This window comes from Lethenteron reissneri, chromosome 44 (assembly GCF_015708825.2).
Source record: "Lethenteron reissneri isolate LAM-NWPU_2019-01 chromosome 44, ASM1570882v1, whole genome shotgun sequence".
Lineage (NCBI taxonomy): Eukaryota > Metazoa > Chordata > Hyperoartia > Petromyzontiformes > Petromyzontidae > Lethenteron > Lethenteron reissneri.
Window position 1 is genome coordinate 9,941,392 of NC_083822.1, and position 18,924 is coordinate 9,960,315.

At 55.8% G+C, this 18,924-nt stretch overlaps 1 protein-coding gene across 2 annotated transcripts in view; it reads left to right on the forward strand.

The window, feature by feature from the left end:
• LOC133353550 (RNA binding protein fox-1 homolog 3-like) overlaps positions 1 to 18,488 on the forward strand; it is a 185,716-nt gene extending 167,228 nt beyond the window's left edge. The window contains exons 10-12 of one of the 2 annotated variants that reach the window (XM_061569870.1): positions 2,234 to 2,292; positions 6,046 to 6,124; positions 17,162 to 18,485. In XM_061569870.1, the coding sequence (XP_061425854.1) occupies positions 2,234 to 2,292; positions 6,046 to 6,124; positions 17,162 to 17,242 (219 nt within the window). In that variant the 3' untranslated portion in view covers positions 17,243 to 18,485. Of the gene's footprint in view, positions 1 to 2,233; positions 2,293 to 6,045; positions 6,125 to 17,156 lie in introns of both variants that reach the window. The other variant, XM_061569871.1, reaches the window with a different exon arrangement.
• Positions 18,489 to 18,924: the final 436 nt, after the last annotated feature.

Sequence of the window (18,924 nt, forward strand, 5' to 3'; positions counted from 1 at the left end):
GCATAGATTCATTGATGGATTATTGAGCTTGGGGCTTTTGAGAATTAGCCCGTGGAGTTTTAAGGCCCTTGCTTCGGGGGTGAGGGGGTTGAAGCTCCTCGAGTTTTTGCCGACTCGTCGTCCCAACGCAGAAGCCACCGACCAAAGGAGAAACGGGTTGAGAACTTGAGCGTCGAATTGCAACGTCGCTCTCCGCTCCGAACGAACCATGGGCCGTCAACGTCTGGCACCCGCCTGACGGAAGTCCGTTCCGTTCCCTGGAGGTTAAGTTGCGCTGAAGGTTGGCAACCTTTGCTGGCAACAGTCGGGAAAATGCGACTGCTGGGGTCACCAGAGCCAGGCCATGGGGAACGTGCCCCAACAGTGCCCCCACCCCCCACCGGCCCGCCCTCCTGCACCGCCGATTTGCGGGCAATGTCACGGACATCCACCACGAGAGAAACACGCAGAAGCGACCTGTTGCGCCCACTGATGACTTGCTGCGAATTGCCGCTCTCTCACCGAGCTACACAGTGGCAGAGTGAGTTCACGGCGCTCCAGGCCTGGCCAGGCAGCTCGTGCACACAACTGCCAGGCGCACAATTGAAGAACGCGATGCGCGGTCGTAGCCGGAGCTCTGAGACTGACACCGATCCCCTGGCTCCCTGTTCCGGCGAAACTTTTTTTGCCACCCAAATATATCCACGGAGACATTGTGCAAACTGCAAAAGGAGTTGATTCTAGATTTGAAGCTTTCGTGACTGCAAGGGACAGTCCCATTTACACGCACCTTTACATCAGCCTCACCTTAACAACTCTTTTCAACCAGTCTACACAACAAAGGCTCATTCCTAACAGCGTGCTTCAGCCTCACCGAACCTCACAATAATAATATCCAGGGGCCTACCTTGGCTCCTCCCACCCTCAACCAGTATATATACAAGGACTGTTTTCTTGGAATTTCTCTTACTTGATACAGCTATCGTGCTGTGACGGTTCCACCTGAAGACGGAGGCTTGTCTTGCCTCCGAAACGTCGTGATTTTTATTTTATTTTTATTTTACTTATATTAATTTTAATTTTTTACTTACGTGACTTTACCGAAAAAAACCTAAGAATATGCAAAAGGAGTTGACATTTTGTTTGTTGCCAACGACAACCAGCTACCCCATCATCAACCCCAGACCTCAACAATGTCACCTCGCCGTCGACTCGTGTCCCGATCCCCCCTAGAATCTCACCCAGAGTCAGGAGAACGCTGTCGAACAGAGTGGAACATCGCACGCACTTCCAGAATAAACGCCTCATCCGAACATCCGAACATCGCTTCTCCCGGCTTCGACTTTTTTCTCCTACGAAGACATCGATGGTGTCACCGTCAACCACATCGGAACAACAGCAGGTCGATTCATGAACAGAAAATTAAAGGCACGAGCCACAACTCAACCCGTGGACCACGCAGTAAACCACCGGAAGAACCACGTGGGGAGTCACGTGCCCGGTGGCTTTCTATTCGAGGCAGCCGCCAGTGACCGGGGCCCTACCCTTGGTCACGGTGAGCTTCTGAGATCGGACAAGAAGCGAGCGAGCGGCGTCCAGGGGGACACGTGGCCGTGAGCGATGGCGCTGCAGGTCGCGTTGCGTAACTTCCCATGGCGCTTTGCCGTTCCGTCCCGAAGTTCGCCCTCGTTCCAGAGTTTAGTTGTCGCACGGCGAGCACGGCTGCTGTGACCGCAAGGATCGTGGCAGGTGTCGTGGTTATCGGTGGCGCGATCGTGGCGCCCTTTGCCGAGTAGCGCTCCGTGTCTCGGTGGTAATGACCAGAGTGTTGTGATGGGTGACTATTGGTGGTGGTGGTGGTGTTGGTGTTGAGGTTATCATTGGTGGGGGTGGCGAGGTTCCTGGACTTCCTCATTGAGAACCCAGGGATATTGCTCTCTGTCTGGATTACTCACCGCCGACTCACCTCATTCGCTCACTCAATCACTCCCACACCCTCACCAAACTTCACCCACGTCGCTTCACCTCATTCACCTCTCTCATGAAGCCTGGTAAAACCAGGCACAGGACAGAGACCGGGCAGTGGTATTGATCGGATGCTTACCCGTGCGCGTGTGTGCGTGTACCCGTGTGTGTGCGCGTGTGTGTGTGTGCCCGTGTGTTTGTGCGCGTACCCGTTTGTGTGTGTGTACCCGTGTGTGTGCGCGTACCCGTGTGTGTGTGTGTGCCCTTGTACCCCCGCGTGTCCCTACAGGGAGGGTATACGACCTACCGATACGCGCAGCCCGCCACCGCCGCCGTGTACAGCGACAGGTGAGACCCAGCTGACGCGTCACCCGCCGCGTCACCCACCGAGTGACCCACCGCGTCACCGACCGAGTCACCCGCCGTGTCACCCACCGCGTCACTCGCCGATTCGGTGGAGCGACGACGGTCGTGGATCACCACCGGAGCGGCGGCCAAAAGGAATGGAACTCCGTCTTGTTGTGACGCTCCACCGCCCCTCTGTCCGATGGGAGATGGAGCGATGAAATTCGGGCCTCGTGTTTCCGAGTTGGATCCATCGCAGAGATCGCGGCAAGAGATGGCGACTCATTGACCAGAGGGCCTCCCTTTCGTCCAGCAGTGGATCGATCATTGCCACTGAGCGACGTCTCTCAATCTCTCAGCCTGGCAACGTGGGGGGGGGGGGGGGGGGGTTGCCATTTATAATTCCATTAAAGCGGTGGTTGTCGACCTCATTGGTACGGCGGAACTCCTCACTCGTACACAAAGACAAATATCCCCAGCGTAGCCTTTCACCAGACCGTCGGGGCAAGCAATGTCAAGGCCGGCATGGCATAGAACTTGGGTCGCCGAGTTTGTAGCGCAGTGCGCCAACCACTGCGCCACCGCTCTCTACTCTCACGCACACAAAGACGCCCCGTGTAGCCTGAGCCGACGTTTGGAGCAAGTGCTGCGAGCGAGCACCGATAAAGGCCGAGGCGGTGGGTGGCCAGCACCACACCCGGCCGCCTTCGTTTCCCGAGTGGCGATATAAACACACCGCCCCACAAACTAATTTAAGGCTGAGTCGACCAAGTGGAGGCCCAGGACCGGTTCAGACAATCGTCAACGGTGTTGGCCGTGAGCGGGAATCGAACTCGGGATGTGGGGTCCGTAGCGCAGCACGCTAGCCGCTGCACTACCGCAACCGACACACACGCACAGACAACCACACATACACAGAGACAACCACACACACACAGCCCAGAGCCACCGGCGTGTTAGTGGCGGTATCCATCAGCTGGTAGGGGCTCGACGATCAATAGGCGCGTCGCGCTCACGTGAGCGATGCGCGCTGTTCCGCTTACCTTGACTGCCACCAAGACCCCTACTCACTCATACATACAGACATACAGACACGCATACACCCCACTCACTCATCCACACACACAGACATACACACATACATACACCCCACTCACTCATACACATACAGACACCCCACTCACTCATACACACAGACACACAGACATACATACACCCCACTCACTCATACACACAGACATACAGACAGACATACACCCCACTCACTCATACACATACATACACCCCATTCACTCATACACACAGACACACACATACATACACCCCACTCACTCATACATATATACAGACATACAGACATACATACACCCCACTCACTCATACACACATACAGACATACAGACATACATACACCCCACTCACTCATACACACATACAGACATACAGACATACATACACCCCACTCACTCATACACACAGACATACAGACAGACATACACCCCACTCACTCATACACACATACAGACACCCCACTCACTCACTCACTCACACAGACATACAGACACACATACATACACCCCACTCACTCATACATATATATACATACACGCAGACATACATACACCCCACTCACTAAAACATACATACACACAAACATACACTCAAACATAGATACAAAGACAAAGATCCCCCCCGTATAGCCTTAATACACTTTTGGGGCAAATACTGTTCGAGAGCACCTACGAAGGCCGTCACGGCCCCACACCCGGCCGCCTTTGTCTCTCTAGTGGCGATGTTTACACACCGCACCTAGGTAGATAGTTTAGGCTGAGTCGACCTAGGGGAGGATCAGAACCGGTTCCACTAGTGGGCGGGAATCTAACTCGGGTCGCTGGATTCGTGCAGAGGAGTGGCTCTTAACATGGGATGCACGCACACCCACTGGGGGGTGCGAGACGTGGGCAGACATTTGTTTTAGAAGGTAAATCATCCAAACACAAATTAAGCACGGGCACGAAAGTACACTCGCTTTGTTTCATCAAACCCGTGTGTTTATTAACATTGTACTTTTTGTTTTTTTTTGGTTTACCATTGACAACCAAGGGGGTGCGATGCTGTGGTAAAGGTTTAGAGTATTGGGCTGCTGCTGCTTACATTTTGCGCCGCTTTGCTGAGCTGTAGGTCATTTCTGAAACAGAGCTGTATACCTCAGTGGGCCTTAGCTGGTAAATAAAAAATTAAATGTTTAGTTTTAGACAACTTCGCTACATCTCCCCGACACACACACAGCCCAACGCAAATAAACACACAAAGACGAAGATTCCCCGTATAGCTTTATTAGACTTTTGGGGCAAGTGTTGTTGACGAACACATATGAAGGCACACGAGGGGGTGGGTGGGTGGCCAGCACCATGCCCGGCCGCCTTTGTCTCCATCGTGCTCATTTGAGGCTTAGTCGACCTAGGGGAGGCCCGTTTCAGATAATCGTCACTGGCGTTGGCCGTGAGCGGGAATCGAAACCGGGTCGCCGTGTTCGTAGTTGCAACGCAACACATACACACCACCACCTCCACTCGCGCAAACACACACTCACACACCACCACCACCTCCACTCGCTCAGACACACACACACCACCACCACTCACTCAGACACACACACCACCACCTCCATTCGCTCAGACACACACACACACCACCACCACTCACTCAGACACACACACCACCACCTCCATTCGCTCAGACACACACACACACACCACCACCACTCGCTCAGACACACACACCCACCACCACCACTCACTCAGACACACACATACCACCATCACTCGCTCAGACACACACACCACCACCTCCACTCGCGCAAACACACACTCACACACCACCACCACCACCTGCTCAGACACACACACCACTACCACTCGCTCAGACACACACCACCACCTCCACTCGCTCAGACACACACACACACCACCACCACTCGCTCAGACACACACACACACACCACCACCACTCGCTCAGACACACACAAACCACCACCACTCACTCAGACACACACACACCACCACCTCCACTCACTCAGACACACACACCACCACCTGCTCAGACACACACACCACCACCACTCGCTCAGACACACACACCACCACCACCACTCGCTCAGACACACACACACCACCACTCGCTCAGACACACACACACACACCACCACCACTCACTCAGACACACACACACACACCACCACCACTCGCTCAGACACACACACACACACCACCACCATTCGCTCAGACACACACACCACCACCATCACTCACTCAGACACACACACACCACCACCTCCACTCGCTCAGACACACACACACACCACCACTCGCTCAGACACACACACACCACCACCACTCGCTCAGACACACATTCGCAAACACACAAATACAACGGAGTCAAAGACACCCACAACCATCAACTCGCAGCGAAGTCATCCCCCGCTCCGCTCACCCACCCCCGCGTGCCTCCCCTGGCAGCGACGGCGGCACCACGTCTATTTATTTGGCTTCATCACCATCAGATTGTCACATGGTCCCGTGTCATTCCTCCGCGTCGCTAAATCAGATCTCGGGAAGACGCGCGTCTCTCGCGACTCACTGACACCCCTTTCCCTGCCCGTCTCTCCCACCACCTCCCCTGTCTCCCCCCCCCCCCGGCCCCCCAAACACCTCTCCACCCCCCCCCCCTCTTCTTCCCCCTCTGGTTCTCCCGCAGCTATGGACGTGTATACACCGCAGCGGACGCCTACACGCACGCGCTCGCACCCGCCGCTTCCTACGGGGTGAGCGCGATGGTGGGTGAATGCTGCTCCCCCCACCCCCCACACACACAAGCCACGGCCAACTCGCTCCCCCAGGCCACCCCTCGCCCCGCGGTCGTCTTTGTCTCTCTCCTCTCTCTCTCTCTTTCCCTCCCTGCCTCCCTCTCTCTCTCTCTCATCTCTTCTCTCGGCGAGAGCCCGAGGCGTTGAGAGCTGCGCGCGGCGCTGCGAACCAACGAAGCTGACAACTCAAACAAAGCGACGGACGCTGCGCCGAGACCCGTCGTGGGTCGCGCGTGCAGATTCCATCCCTCGCCGGCGAGGCGGAGCCACAGAGTCAGCCGGCAGGCAACGCAAGCCAGCAGCAGCATATGGCTAGGGCTAGGGCTAATGCCAGCGGCTGGATAGTGTGGTTATGGCTAGGGCTAATGCCAATGGCTGGTTAGTGTGGTTATGGCTAGGGCTAATGCCAGCGGCTGGATAGTGTGGTTATGGCTAGGGCTAATGCCAGCGGCTGGTTAGTGTGGTTATGGCTAGGGCTAATGCCAGCGGCTGGTTAGTGTGGTTATGGCTAGGGCTAATGCCAGCGGCTGGTTAGTGTGGTTATGGCTAGGGCTAATGCCAGCGGCTGGTTAGTGTGGTTATGGCTAGGGCTAATGCCAGCGGCTGGTTAGTGTGGTTATGGCTAGGGCTAATGCCAGCGGCTGGTTAGTGTGGTTATGGCTAGGGCTAATGCCAGCGGCTGGTTAGTGTGGTTATGGCTAGGGCTAATGCCAGCGGCTGGTTAGTGTGGTTATGGCTAGGGCTAATGCCAGCGGCTGGTTAGTGTGGTTATGGCTAGGGCTAATGCCAGCTGCTGGTTAGTGCGGTTATGGCTAGGGCTAATGCCAGCGGCTGGTTAGTGTGGTTATGGCTAGGGCTAATGCCAGCGGCTGGTTAGTGTGGTTATGGCTAGGGCTAATGCCAGCGGCTGGTTAGTGTGGTTATGGCTAGGGCTAATGCCAGCGGCTGGTTAGTGTGGTTATGGCTAGGGCTAATGCCAGCGGCTGGTTAGTGTGGTTATGGCTAGGGCTAATGCCAGCGGCTGGTTAGTGTGGTTATGGCTAGGGCTAATGCCAGCGGCTGGTTAGTGTGGTTATGGCTAGGGCTAATGCCAGCGGCTGGTTAGTGTGGTTATGGCTAGGGCTAATGCCAATGGCTGGTTAGTGTGGTTATGGCTAGGGCTAATGCCAATGGCTGGTTAGTGTGGTTATGGCTAGGGCTAATGCCAGCGGCTGGTTAGTGTGGTTATGGCTAGGGCTAATGCCAGCGGCTGGTTAGTGTGGTTATGGCTAGGGCTAATGCCAGCGGCTGGTTAGTGTGGTTATGGCTAGGGCTAATGCCAGCGGCTGGTTAGTGTGGTTATGGCTAGGGCTAATGCCAATGGCTGGTTAGTGTGGTTATGGCTAGGGCTAATGCCAATGGCTGGTTAGTGTGGTTATGGCTAGGGCTAATGCCAATGGCTGGTTAGTGTGGTTATGGCTAGGGCTAATGCCAGCGGCTGGTTAGTGTGGTTATGGCTAGGGCTAATGCCAATGGCTGGTTAGTGTGGTTATGGCTAGGGCTAATGCCAGCGGCTGGTTAGTGTGGTTATGGCTAGGGCTAATGCCAGCGGCTGGTTAGTGTGGTTATGGCTAGGGCTAATGCCAGCGGCTGGTTAGTGTGGTTATGGCTAGGGCTAATGCCAATGGCTGGTTAGTGTGGTTATGGCTAGGGCTAATGCCAATGGCTGGTTAGTGTGGTTATGGCTAGGGCTAATGCCAGCGGCTGGTTAGTGTGGTTATGGCTAGGGCTAATGCCAGCGGCTGGTTAGTGTGGTTATGGCTAGGGCTACTACTAGTGGCTGGTTAGTGTGGTTATGGCTACTACTAGTGACTGGTTAGTGTGGTTATGGCTAGGGCTACTACCAGTGGCTGGTTAGTGTGGTTGTGGCTACTACTAGTGACTAGTTAGTATGGTTGTGGCTACTACTAGTGGCTGGTTAGTGTGGTTATGGCTACTACTAGTGACTGGTTAGTGTGGTTATGGCTAGGGCTACTACCAGTGGCTGGTTAGTGTGGTTGTGGCTACTACTAGTGACTAGTTAGTGTGGTTATGGCTACTATCAGTGGCTGGTTAGTGTGGTTATGGCTAGGGCTACTACTAGTGGCTGGTTAGTGTGGTTGTGGCTACTACTAGTGACTGGTTAGTGTGGTTGTGGCTACTACTAGTGACTAGTTAGTGTGATTGTGGCTACTACTAGTGACTAGTTAGTGTGGTTATGGCTACTACTAGTGACTGGTTAGTGTGGTTATGGCTAGGGCTACTACCAGTGGCTGGTTAGTGTGGTTGTGGCTACTACTAGTGACTAGTTAGTATGGTTGTGGCTACTACTAGTGGCTGGTTAGTGTGGTTGTGGCTACTACTAGTGACTAGTTAGTGTGGTTGTGGCTACTACTAGTGGCTGGTTAGTATGGTTATGGCTACTACTAGTGACTCGTTAGTGTGGTTATGGCTAGGGCTACTACCAGTGGCTTGTTAGTGTGGTTGTGGCTACTACTAGTGACTAGTTAGTGTGGTTATGGCTACTATCAGTGGCTGGTTAGTGTGGTTATGGCTAGGGCTACTACTAGTGGCTGGTTAGTGTGGTTGTGGCTACTACTAGTGACTGGTTAGTGTGGTTGTGGCTACTACTAGTGACTAGTTAGTGTGGTTGTGGCTACTACTAGTGACTGGTTAGTGTGGTTGTGGCTAGGGCTACTACTAGTGGCTGGTTAGTGTGGTTGTGGCTACTACTAGTGACTGGTTAGTGTGGTTGTGGCTACTACTAGTGACTAGTTAGTGTGGTTATGGCTACTACTAGTTGCTGGTTAGTGTGGTTATGGCTACTACTAGTGACTGGTTAGTGTGGTTATGGCTACTACTAGTTGCTGGTTAGTGTGGTTATGGCTAGGGCTACTACCAGTGGCTGGTTAGTGTGGTTGTGGCTACTACTAGTGGCTGGTTAGTGTGGTTATGGCTATTACTAGTGACTGGTTAGTGTGGTTATGGCTTGGGCTACTACCAGTGACTAGCGAGCGAGCGTGGTTGAGGATGGATCTCGAAACTCCTCACGTGAGGCGGTTGAGTCGTGGCTGGGAACTTCGAGCGCTGGAACTGCGTTAATCAAAAAACCAACACTGCCAGTGTATCAGGTCTCAAGATGGGGGCAGTCACCTCTCCGCTCCCCTCTCCACCCTCTCCGCTCCCCTCTCCACCCTCTCCGCTCCCCTCTCCACCCTCTCCGCTCCCCTCTCCACCCTCTCCGCTCCCCTCTCCACCCTCTCCGCTCCCCTCTCCACCTCTCCGCTCCCCTCTCCACCCTCTCCGCTCCCCTCTCCACCCTCTCCGCTCCCCTCTCCACCCTCTCCGCTCCCCTCTCCACCCTCTCCGCTCCCCTCTCCACGCTCTCCGCTCCCCTCTCCACCCTCTCCGCTCCCCTCTCCACCCTCTCCGCTCCCCTCTCCACCCTCTCCGCTCCCCTCTCCACCCTCTCCGCTCCCCTCTCCACCCTCTCCGCTCCCCTCTCCACCCTCTCCGCTCCCCTCTCCACCCTCTCCGCTCCCCTCTCCACCCTCTCCGCTCCCCTCTCCACCCTCTCCGCTCCCCTCTCCACCCTCTCCGCTCCCCTCTCCACCCTCTCCGCTCCCCTCTCCACCCTCTCCGCTCCCCTCTCCACCCTCTCCGCTCCCCTCTCCACCCTCTCCGCTCCCCTCTCCACCCTCTCCGCTCCCTCTCCACCCTCCCTCCCCTCTCCACCCTCTCCGCTCCCCTCTCCACCCTCTCCGCTCCCCTCTCCACGCTCTCCGCTCCCCTCTCCACCCTCTCCCCTCTCCGCTCCCCTCTCCACCCTCTCCGCTCCCCTCTCCACCTTCTCCGCTCCCCTCTCCACCCTCTCCCCTCTCCGCTCCCCTCTCCACCCTCTCCGCTCCCCTCTCCACCTTCTCCGCTGCTCTCCGCTCTCCATCAGTGTCGCCATCGTTAGACGCCGAGTGGGGAAGTGATCACCGCGGAGCGCGACCTCTGTGACCCCTGTGACCCCTGTGACCCCTGTCGGCCCGCCGGCCCCGCGAGCTGTCGCCCGCGATTGCCCCGTCGCCTGCACCACCACACGGAGGGGGGTGGGAGGGGGGGTGGGAGGGGGGGTGGGGGGGGTGGGAGGGGGGGTGGGGGGGGTGGGAGAGGGGGTGGGGGGGGGTGGGAGGGGTGTGGTGGGGGGTGGGAGGGGGGGTGGGGGGTGTGTGGGGGGGTGTGGGGGGTGTGGGGTGGGGACTTGGCCATCGCTGTATCCCACCACTCAGCTCGCGGTGCTGAGCCAACGACTGACATTCCACATTCCTATGGCGGGGGACCGAGCCTGTCCATAGGGCAACAGCTGTTGACTTCCTCACAAAGCGGCAGTGTTTTTTTTTGGGGGGGGGGTTCTTTTTTATCGAACCCGGAGAGATATTTGGGATGAGTTGAACGCCTTTCGCCAAAGCAGAAATTGAACTCGCATCCTTCCTATCGCCGAGCCACCGAGACCGATTTAGTGATGGAACTAAGCGGGCGCGCTCGTGAACGTTTGGCGGACGTCAATCCGACGGCCTCACCCACACGCCAACGTTAGCCCAACGTTGGTGGAGCGTGGCGGCGACTACTCCTACGAACTGGAGCGAGTGACGCGAGTGACGAACCCACCGAATGATGACGCAGACCCAGACCATCAGTGACGTCAGTGGGGAGGGAGTGGGGGGGGAGCTGCAGGAGCGAGCGTTGAGCAGCACTCCGGAACCTGCGATCCAGAAACCGCCGGTTCGATTCGTATCTCCCGGAACGGCAGTTGAAACAATGGGTGCAGGTTGTTCATATCCCACACACCCCTTCTCACCACCTTTATCCACTCAGCCAGCATTGATGGCTTAACCACTGTTTGATTGAGCGACAGATCGCGTGCGGTGTGCTTGGGTAAAAGTGTGCGTGCACCCAGCGTCTCACGAGACCGCATGGTCCAGCCAAGACTCCCCATCACTCCCAGTGTCCATGGGGGGGGGGGAGGGAGGGGGGGGTCTGCACCATGCGCCCCTCCCGTCGCGTCTCTTCGTCTCACCTCGTTGGACTCTCACGCCGTCGGCCCTAGGCTGCTACCACGTGGGCCGGGAGCCTGAGCCTTAATCACTGGCACTTGCCTCTCGCCCGTGGCTCCTACCACCCTCCCCGCCAGTCCGCCCTTCCCCCGCCTCTAACATCCCAGTCACCCCACCCACGCCCCGCACCCACCCCGCTCGGTCGCCGCAGCCGCTGCGCTTTCTGAACATGGTGTTTATTGTTTATTTTATTAATGTTCCCATCGCTCGCTCGGTTCCACGCACGCACGCACGCTCGCTCGCTCACTCACACACCTCTCCTACACGGCGCTGTTTCCCATTCCATTACATTGTCTTTAGATTTTCTCTCTCTCGCTCCCTCTCGCTGGCTGCTGCGTCCCACACGTCACAAAAAATGGGAAAAAGCAGTTTCCAATTCCTGCACGTTAAAAGAAAAAAAAACGAGAACGAGGGAGGATTGAAAACAAACAGAGGTTGTGCTTGGACGGAGGCCATGCAGGTTGTCGATTCAATGCGCGGGTGCGTGGGGGGGGGGTCGATGTAGGTGGAGGAGGTTGAATTGGGGGGGGGGCGGGGGGCCGAGGGATGGAGAGGCTGGTAGAGAGTGGGGGAGTGAGTGGCGTGCATCGCGGTGAATTCTCAACGCGATTTCCGTTGCGTTTCTCTCCACAATCCTGCTCCCCCGTAGCTATTGTTCCCATCTCTCTGTCTGCTATTATGAAGGGTCATTGCCCAAAACGTCGCCTACTATATATAATGTTGTCCTCTCGTGGCTGTGTCATTGGCGAATGCCTCGAGTCTCCACCGGCCCTTCTATTCAGAGCCGCTTCTCCGCTGTGGTTGACGCTCCCGTGGCTGCAACAACAGCGGCAGTGGCATCGCAGGGAGGGGGGGCAGTGTAGAGTGGCACCCCCACCCCCTTCGCCCCCCCACCCCCGCTTTCTCCCCCCCCCCCCATCTCCATCTCACGCTCTGACCACCGCTACAGCGCTTAACGTGGGCAGATGTGCCGAGTGGCGAGATAGGCTTTGACAGGAAGATGAATTTACCGAATTTGCGCGCTAAATGACTTTTTCGTGGATAAATTTGGAATATTCAGTGGGCGCAGTGAAGCCGGAACATTGTGTCCATCACATCTCAAGTTGGAAAGCTACCCAGTAATGCTCTTTTTCTCTCTCTCTCTCTCCTCTTTAAATCCCGTCTTACACTATGCAGTCTCTGCCTGTGTAACTTCGCCCCTCCCCCACCGCCCCCCCCCCCCCCCACCCCCAAAAGTGCATCTCTTCCACTTTGATCCCCGTATTGCCCTAAGCTTTCATCAATACATATTACACACCCCCCCCCCCCCCGCTTCCCCCCACTCGCGCCACTGCTGTGTCCAGCTGCTGCCATCCATCCCTCCCTTTACTCTCCATCCTGCTTCCCTCCATCTCTCTCTCATCGTCCCTCTCTCTCTCTCCCTTCATCCCTCTCTCCATCTCTTTTTTTAAGATCAGAGGAAACAAGAAGATGCTCGGTGTAGTCGTAATTTTGCTTCGTTCATCATTTCGTTTTTTTTATGCTTTGATTTATATAAACCGCCCCCTCCTTTTTAAATAAAAAAATGTCACGCTCTGCTCTCCTTACCCCTTCCCTCTCTCTCTCTACCCCCTCTGTCTACCCCCCCCCCCCCTCTCTCTCTACCCCCTCTCTCCTTACTCCATGTCTATGTTTCCCCTGTGTTTTCTATGTAATATTTGTAATATTATTTTTAAAAATATCTCTATCTCTCTCCCCTCTCTCTGTCGCACCATCCCCCTCCCTCTCTCTCTCTCTATCCCTCCTGCAATTATCTCTCCATTCTCCCTCCATATCTCTTTCCATATTCCAATCTCTCTCCCTTCATATTTCCCTCTATGCCCCCCCTCCCCTTTCCTCTCCATACTCCTCCCTACATTCCTCACTCTCTCTCTCTCTGCCTTCATCATCCATCCTTACCTCCACTTCCTCGCTCCTTACTCTCACCCATTCTCTCCCTCCCTCCCTCGTCCCTTCCTCCCTCCCCCACTTCGCCTTTCCCCCTCCCACGTCCACCATCCCTCGCTCCCGTTGGCAATGACTCACTCATCACAAGGCCCGCACTCTCGCTCCTCGCGGCCCTCTCTCGCCTCCACCCTGGGCCAGCTCATCCGTCCTCCACATTACAAATGGGACCTCTCAAATGCCGTGTCTTTTTTTGTGTATTTGTGTTCCTCTGTGCGTGAGCGTCATGCGAGTGTCATGCGAAGTGGACCTATGACCGAATCGCCCAGAATTGGCCCGCTGACCTCGTCTGTAGAGCCTAGGAAGCTAAGCAGGGAGTTGTGAGCCTGGATAGCGGTGTTTGGATGAGCGACCGCGATGGATAGTAGGCGTTATAGGATGTGGGGTCACGTTGTGGGCAGCAGAGAGAAGGGCACCGGGATTTATTGTGCTGTACTTCTATGCCTCCACACCTTCAACAACCCGCACTCATCAAAATGATGAGTATTGTCCAATCACTTGCTTGGGAGAAGAGCCTGCCATTACGCTTGTCGGGAGCTGGCCCGCCACCGCCTGGAACTCTGCGCAACTATAATACATTGTGGTTCGTCTGGTGGTTCGGCTCCAGCTACTGTCACCAACACAGGGGTGGGAAATCCTCTACTCAGGGCAGGATATCCTCTGAATAAAATAATGAGATGGAGAAATGTAAGTGTAGCGGCGAGGTGTGGGAGACCTCTCCAGTGAGCCTGGCTGACAGACCACGTGCTCCTGCAGCCGACTAAGTCCCGATCTCACCATTCGCAACAGCACGGTTGGCTATGTACGGTGCAAAAGAAGTCCACCGTACACACACATACATTGCATCCGACGCACCGAAAATCGGGACGAGTAACAGCAACCTCCGCTCGCAAGTTCGGAGAGCCTTGCGGCTCCGCAAGGATGAGTGGTGGTCACGAGTTCCCGAGGAGATGGAAACTGCCCCAGCTGCCCGCGATAACAAGTCACACTGTGTGATATCTTACAAAAAAATAACTTTCAGCGCCACTGCTATGGCTTCCCCTTCAGGGCAAGAAAGGCGATACGATCTCCAAGGCCCAAACTCTGATCTGACAGTCGTCTCCGTTAACTCGTAACACCTGGGTCTGGCCCGTGACCTCCTGAGAGCAGCCAACCTTTGCCTAATCACCTGACCTCAAGGTGCTGCTCGCCTTGTGCAAGTGCTGCTTTCAAATCTCCGCCATTTAGTGGCGAATTGAGGCTATTATTGTTGTCTGCGTTATGAGTGCGGTTGCTTGATTGTCTTTTGTGTGTGCGTGATGAGTTTGAACCGGTCGTGGGCCTCTCCTAGGTCGACTTAGCCTCAAATGAGTACCGGGAGCGGTGTTTTAACCTCGCCAGTGGGGAGACAAAGGCGGCTGGGAGTAGTTCTGGCCACCCACTCCCCTTGTGTGTCGTGCCAATCTTAATAGGTGCTCGCTAACAGCACTTGCCCCAATAGCCTGTTAAGGCTATACGGGGGATCTTTGTCTGGCGAGTGTTGAGTACATATATATATAAATCAGCTGTGTTGTATGTGTCTCATGAGTGAGTGTGTGTGAGCGTGTGAGCGATGAGTTCGTGTGTGAGTGCATGTGTGTGTGTATGTGCGAGTGTGTGTGCGATGAGTTCGTGTGTGAGTGCGTGTATGTGTGTGTATGTGCGAGTGTGTGTATGTGTGCGATGAGTTCGTGTGTGAGTGCATGTGTGTGTATGTATGTGCGAGTGTGTGTGTGCGCGCTCTCGGCGCTGTGTATGAATGATGAGTGAGCATCTGTGTATGCAGTGAATTGATGGCGAGTGGTAGCGTAGTGGTCAGCTCATCGCGCTGAACACGTTCAATTCCCTAGGTCGACTCAGCTTTAAATGAGTACCTGGCGCTGTTTGTATCTCAACATCGCCTTGAGTGGTTCGGTCCACACCATCTCCTCGTGCTGTGCCGCAATGGCCTTCATAGGTGCTCGCGAACAGCACTTGTCCCGATAATCTATTGAGCCTATACGGAGCTGGGGGATTTTGCCTTTGCCTCTGTATCGCGTTCGCAACCGCCCGTGGCCGCGCCGCGGAGCCGCGAGCCCCCTAATTGGGCTCCGCGTGCCCGCGAGAATCGCGCATCGCTCCCGGCACTCGAAGCTCGTCTCCATCATCCCGATTCCGTCGTGGCGTCTCACGTCCACTGCGAGAGGGGGGGGGGCGGGGGGGTGGCGTGAGCCCCCCCCTACCACCCCCACCACGTTGCCCATCCTCCCTCCACCACCCGCCCCACCCCCAGCCACCCCTGGAGCATCTATTACCGTAGTCCCCCCCCCCACCCCGACTCAGCAAAAACAAAACGCACCCGAAACTTTGTGGAAGGTCCCCCACGTGTCCGATGGAGATGTACAAATCCGGGAGCGTTCACGCAGCGGCGCCCTGACGGATCAGAAGACGCCCATGCATCGGATGACTTTTGCTGTTTTTAAAATAAAAACTGTGCAGGGGGGGGGGGGGCAGCTGCGTCTTATTATCCTGAGAATACGGTAATGGCTCACGATTGCCCATGGCCCACTGCGTTGCATCTAAGCATCAATCAATAACGTTATGTACTTAAAGTTCACAAGAAAGCTCAACACAGTCAATAACATCGCGGCCTTAAAAGGAAATGTATCATTGGCGACGTTTCGGGCAATGGCCCTTCTTTATGGAACCTGGAGTGTTGTTAAATGTTATTGTACACCAATGTGCATTCAATTAGTCAAGAATTAATGAAGAATATCATCATCATACGACACTCATTAATGCCGCACGTTATTTGTGGTGTTAATGCACTGCTGGTTGAAGATCTCCGCTTGCCGTGTGGGTCGTGAAGAGGGTGGGGGGGAGGGGGTTGTGTGGCCTTACTTCACCCACGCTGATCGGTTCTGGACTACTTGAATATCGTGCCGGATTAGCGGAGGAGTGGGGCAGGGGGGGGCGTCTAACCAGCATGGAACGTTGGGTCAACGTTGGGCCATCGTTGTTTACAACGGTTCAAACCCCGTGTTGACGTTCGCCCAAAAGTTGACACGTATGAGCAGTAAGATGTGTGCTCTGGGCGGGGCTGAACAAGTATGGATGGGTGAGATGGGTGTGGTTGGGATGAGGTGGGTGGAGGGCGGGGTGGGGTGTGGATGGGGTGTGGGTGGGGTAGGGTGGGCGAGGTGGAGTGGGGTGGGGTAGGGTGGTGTAGGGTGGGATAGGGTGAGGTAGGGTGGGGTAGGGTGGGTAGGGTGGGCAAGGTGAGGTAGGGTCGGGTAGGGTGAGGTAGGGTGGGGTAGGGTGGGCGAGGTGGGGTAGGGTGGGGTAGGGTGGGGTAGGGTGGGGTGGGGTAGGGTGGGCGAGGTGAGGTAGGGTGGGGGGGTAGGGTGGGCGAGGTGGAGTGGGGTGGCTGGGGTTGGGGCTGCCAGCTGACCAAAGTGTCCTTGTTGAGCCTCCCAGAGACACCGACACAGCGCCGAGTTGACCACCGCCTCCCCGAGAATCCTTGAGCGGGGCCAAGAGCGTCCTCTGGACCACGGCGCCGCTTAATTAGGACTCAGGAATTTGCACGGGAGTGCCATTTGAGTGTCAAAAAGGGGGTGGGGGGAAATATAACAAGTCCGTTGTTTGGTGTTGCCAAGTGTCCTTCCTCACGTGTGTGTGTCTGTGTGTGGGCGTGTGTGTCTGTGTCTCTGCGTGCGCGTGTGGACGTGTGTCTGTTGGGCGTGCGTACGTGTGTGTTCGCGTGCACGTCTGGCCTGCCTGTACACGCGTGTGTGTGTGCGCGTGTGTGCGCGTGTGTGGGCGCGCGCGCGTCTCTCCGTGTTCCGCCTGTGTGTGCGCGTGTGCGTGTTCGTGTGTCTGCCTGTGCGCGTGTGTTTCAGGCCAGTCTGTACAGGGGTGGATACAGCCGCTTCACCCCCTACTGAAAACATGTAACCTTCCTCTCGAAAAGAGCTCCAATGGCTAGGCGCACAAGTTGAAGCCATGCACACGAAACCTGCTTCGGGACCCGCTTCTCTCTACCCCCGCCCCCTCTCCCCCCCGCCCACTTTCTCCCCCCGCCCCCTTTCTTCCCCCGCCCCCCCCCCTCCTCGTCTTCCACAGAACTCTGCGTCGGAGCTGATTCACGCGAGAAACGCCTCCGCCAGAAGGTTTCTTGTGAGCGGCCACATCGCCCCGTGAACAAATAAAAACCATACTCACGAGAGAAAAAAAAATATATAACACGAAACAAACCCGAGCATCGCGAGAGAATGTGTCCAGCCTTATCCACTGCTAATCTCTGTGGCAACAACAAAAAATGTGGGGCATTTTGTGTGCGTGTACGCGTGTGTGTCTCTCTGTCTGTCTCTCTCTCTCTACCCGTGACCACACGCGCGGGTCACCGCGACCCGGTGTGAGACTCGAGAGAGACGATGTGAGGATGACCCCCCCCTACCCCCATCTGCCCTCTGCTTTACTCGCACATCCGCACGGCACCACGGCACGGCACCACGGCACGACACCACGTGCCAACACGGCACGGCACAGCACCACGGCACGGGACGGCACCACGCGCCAACACGGCACGGCACCACGTGCCAACACGGCACGGCACCACGTGCCAACACGGCACGGCACCACGGCACGGCACCACGTGCCAACACGGCACGGCACCACGGCACTACACGGCACCATGTGCTAACACGGCACCACGGCACGGCACGGCACCACGCGCCAACACGGCACTACACGGCACCACGCGCCAACACGGCACTACACGGCACCACGCGCCACCCAAGTTGACTCTCGAGAGATTTTCCTTCGAAAGAAGAAAAAAACCCCAAGTTCAGTTCCAGTTCTTCCCCTTAACCCTCGTTGCGTCCGTCCGTCCGTCCTTTGATTCCTTCCTTTCTTTCTTTTATACCTCAATGCGTTTTTATTATTTTTGTAAAAAAGTTAAACGAAATGAAATGACATAAATTAATCTATTGTATCATACAGTATTCTATTTAGACGTGACGATGGTCTTCTGTACAGTATGGGTTGTCTCCCCCCACCTCCCACCACCCCCCCCCCCCGCCACTGCCGAGGTTCGAGGCGAGGTCCACGAGCCGAGATGAGCGCGCGTGTCTTGTAACGTGTCGAGTGATGATGATGATGACTCTAGGACATTCACCACACACCTTATTTACCTTCACCGGGAGTCGGGAGCGAAGGGGGCTGTCTCCCGCCCTCCCCCCCCCACCACCACCACAACACCCCCCACCACCCCCCCCCCCCCCCAACTGTTCACCTTACGGGTGCAACAATCCGTGAGTGAACCACCACCACGTGAGTCGTCGTGGTGATGGTAGTGGTTATGGTGGTTGTGGTGGTCGTGGTGGAATCAACCCCCATAACTAGTATGAAGCTATGGAAATATAAAGAAGGGAAATAATAAGATGTTGATTGCCCCCCCCTCCATCCTCCGCCCCTCCCCCGCCCCCCAAAAAAGACGCGCGCCTCTCACATTGAATAAATTAACTATTGTGCTTCCACACAAACACACGCAGCAGCAACAAAAACAACAACCCGTAGCGATTAGACAATTATTAGAAGGCTGTAGGCTGTACATTATCGTTCAGTGTTTGGTGTGGTTCTCTCCCTCTCTCTACCCGAAGTGTGTCA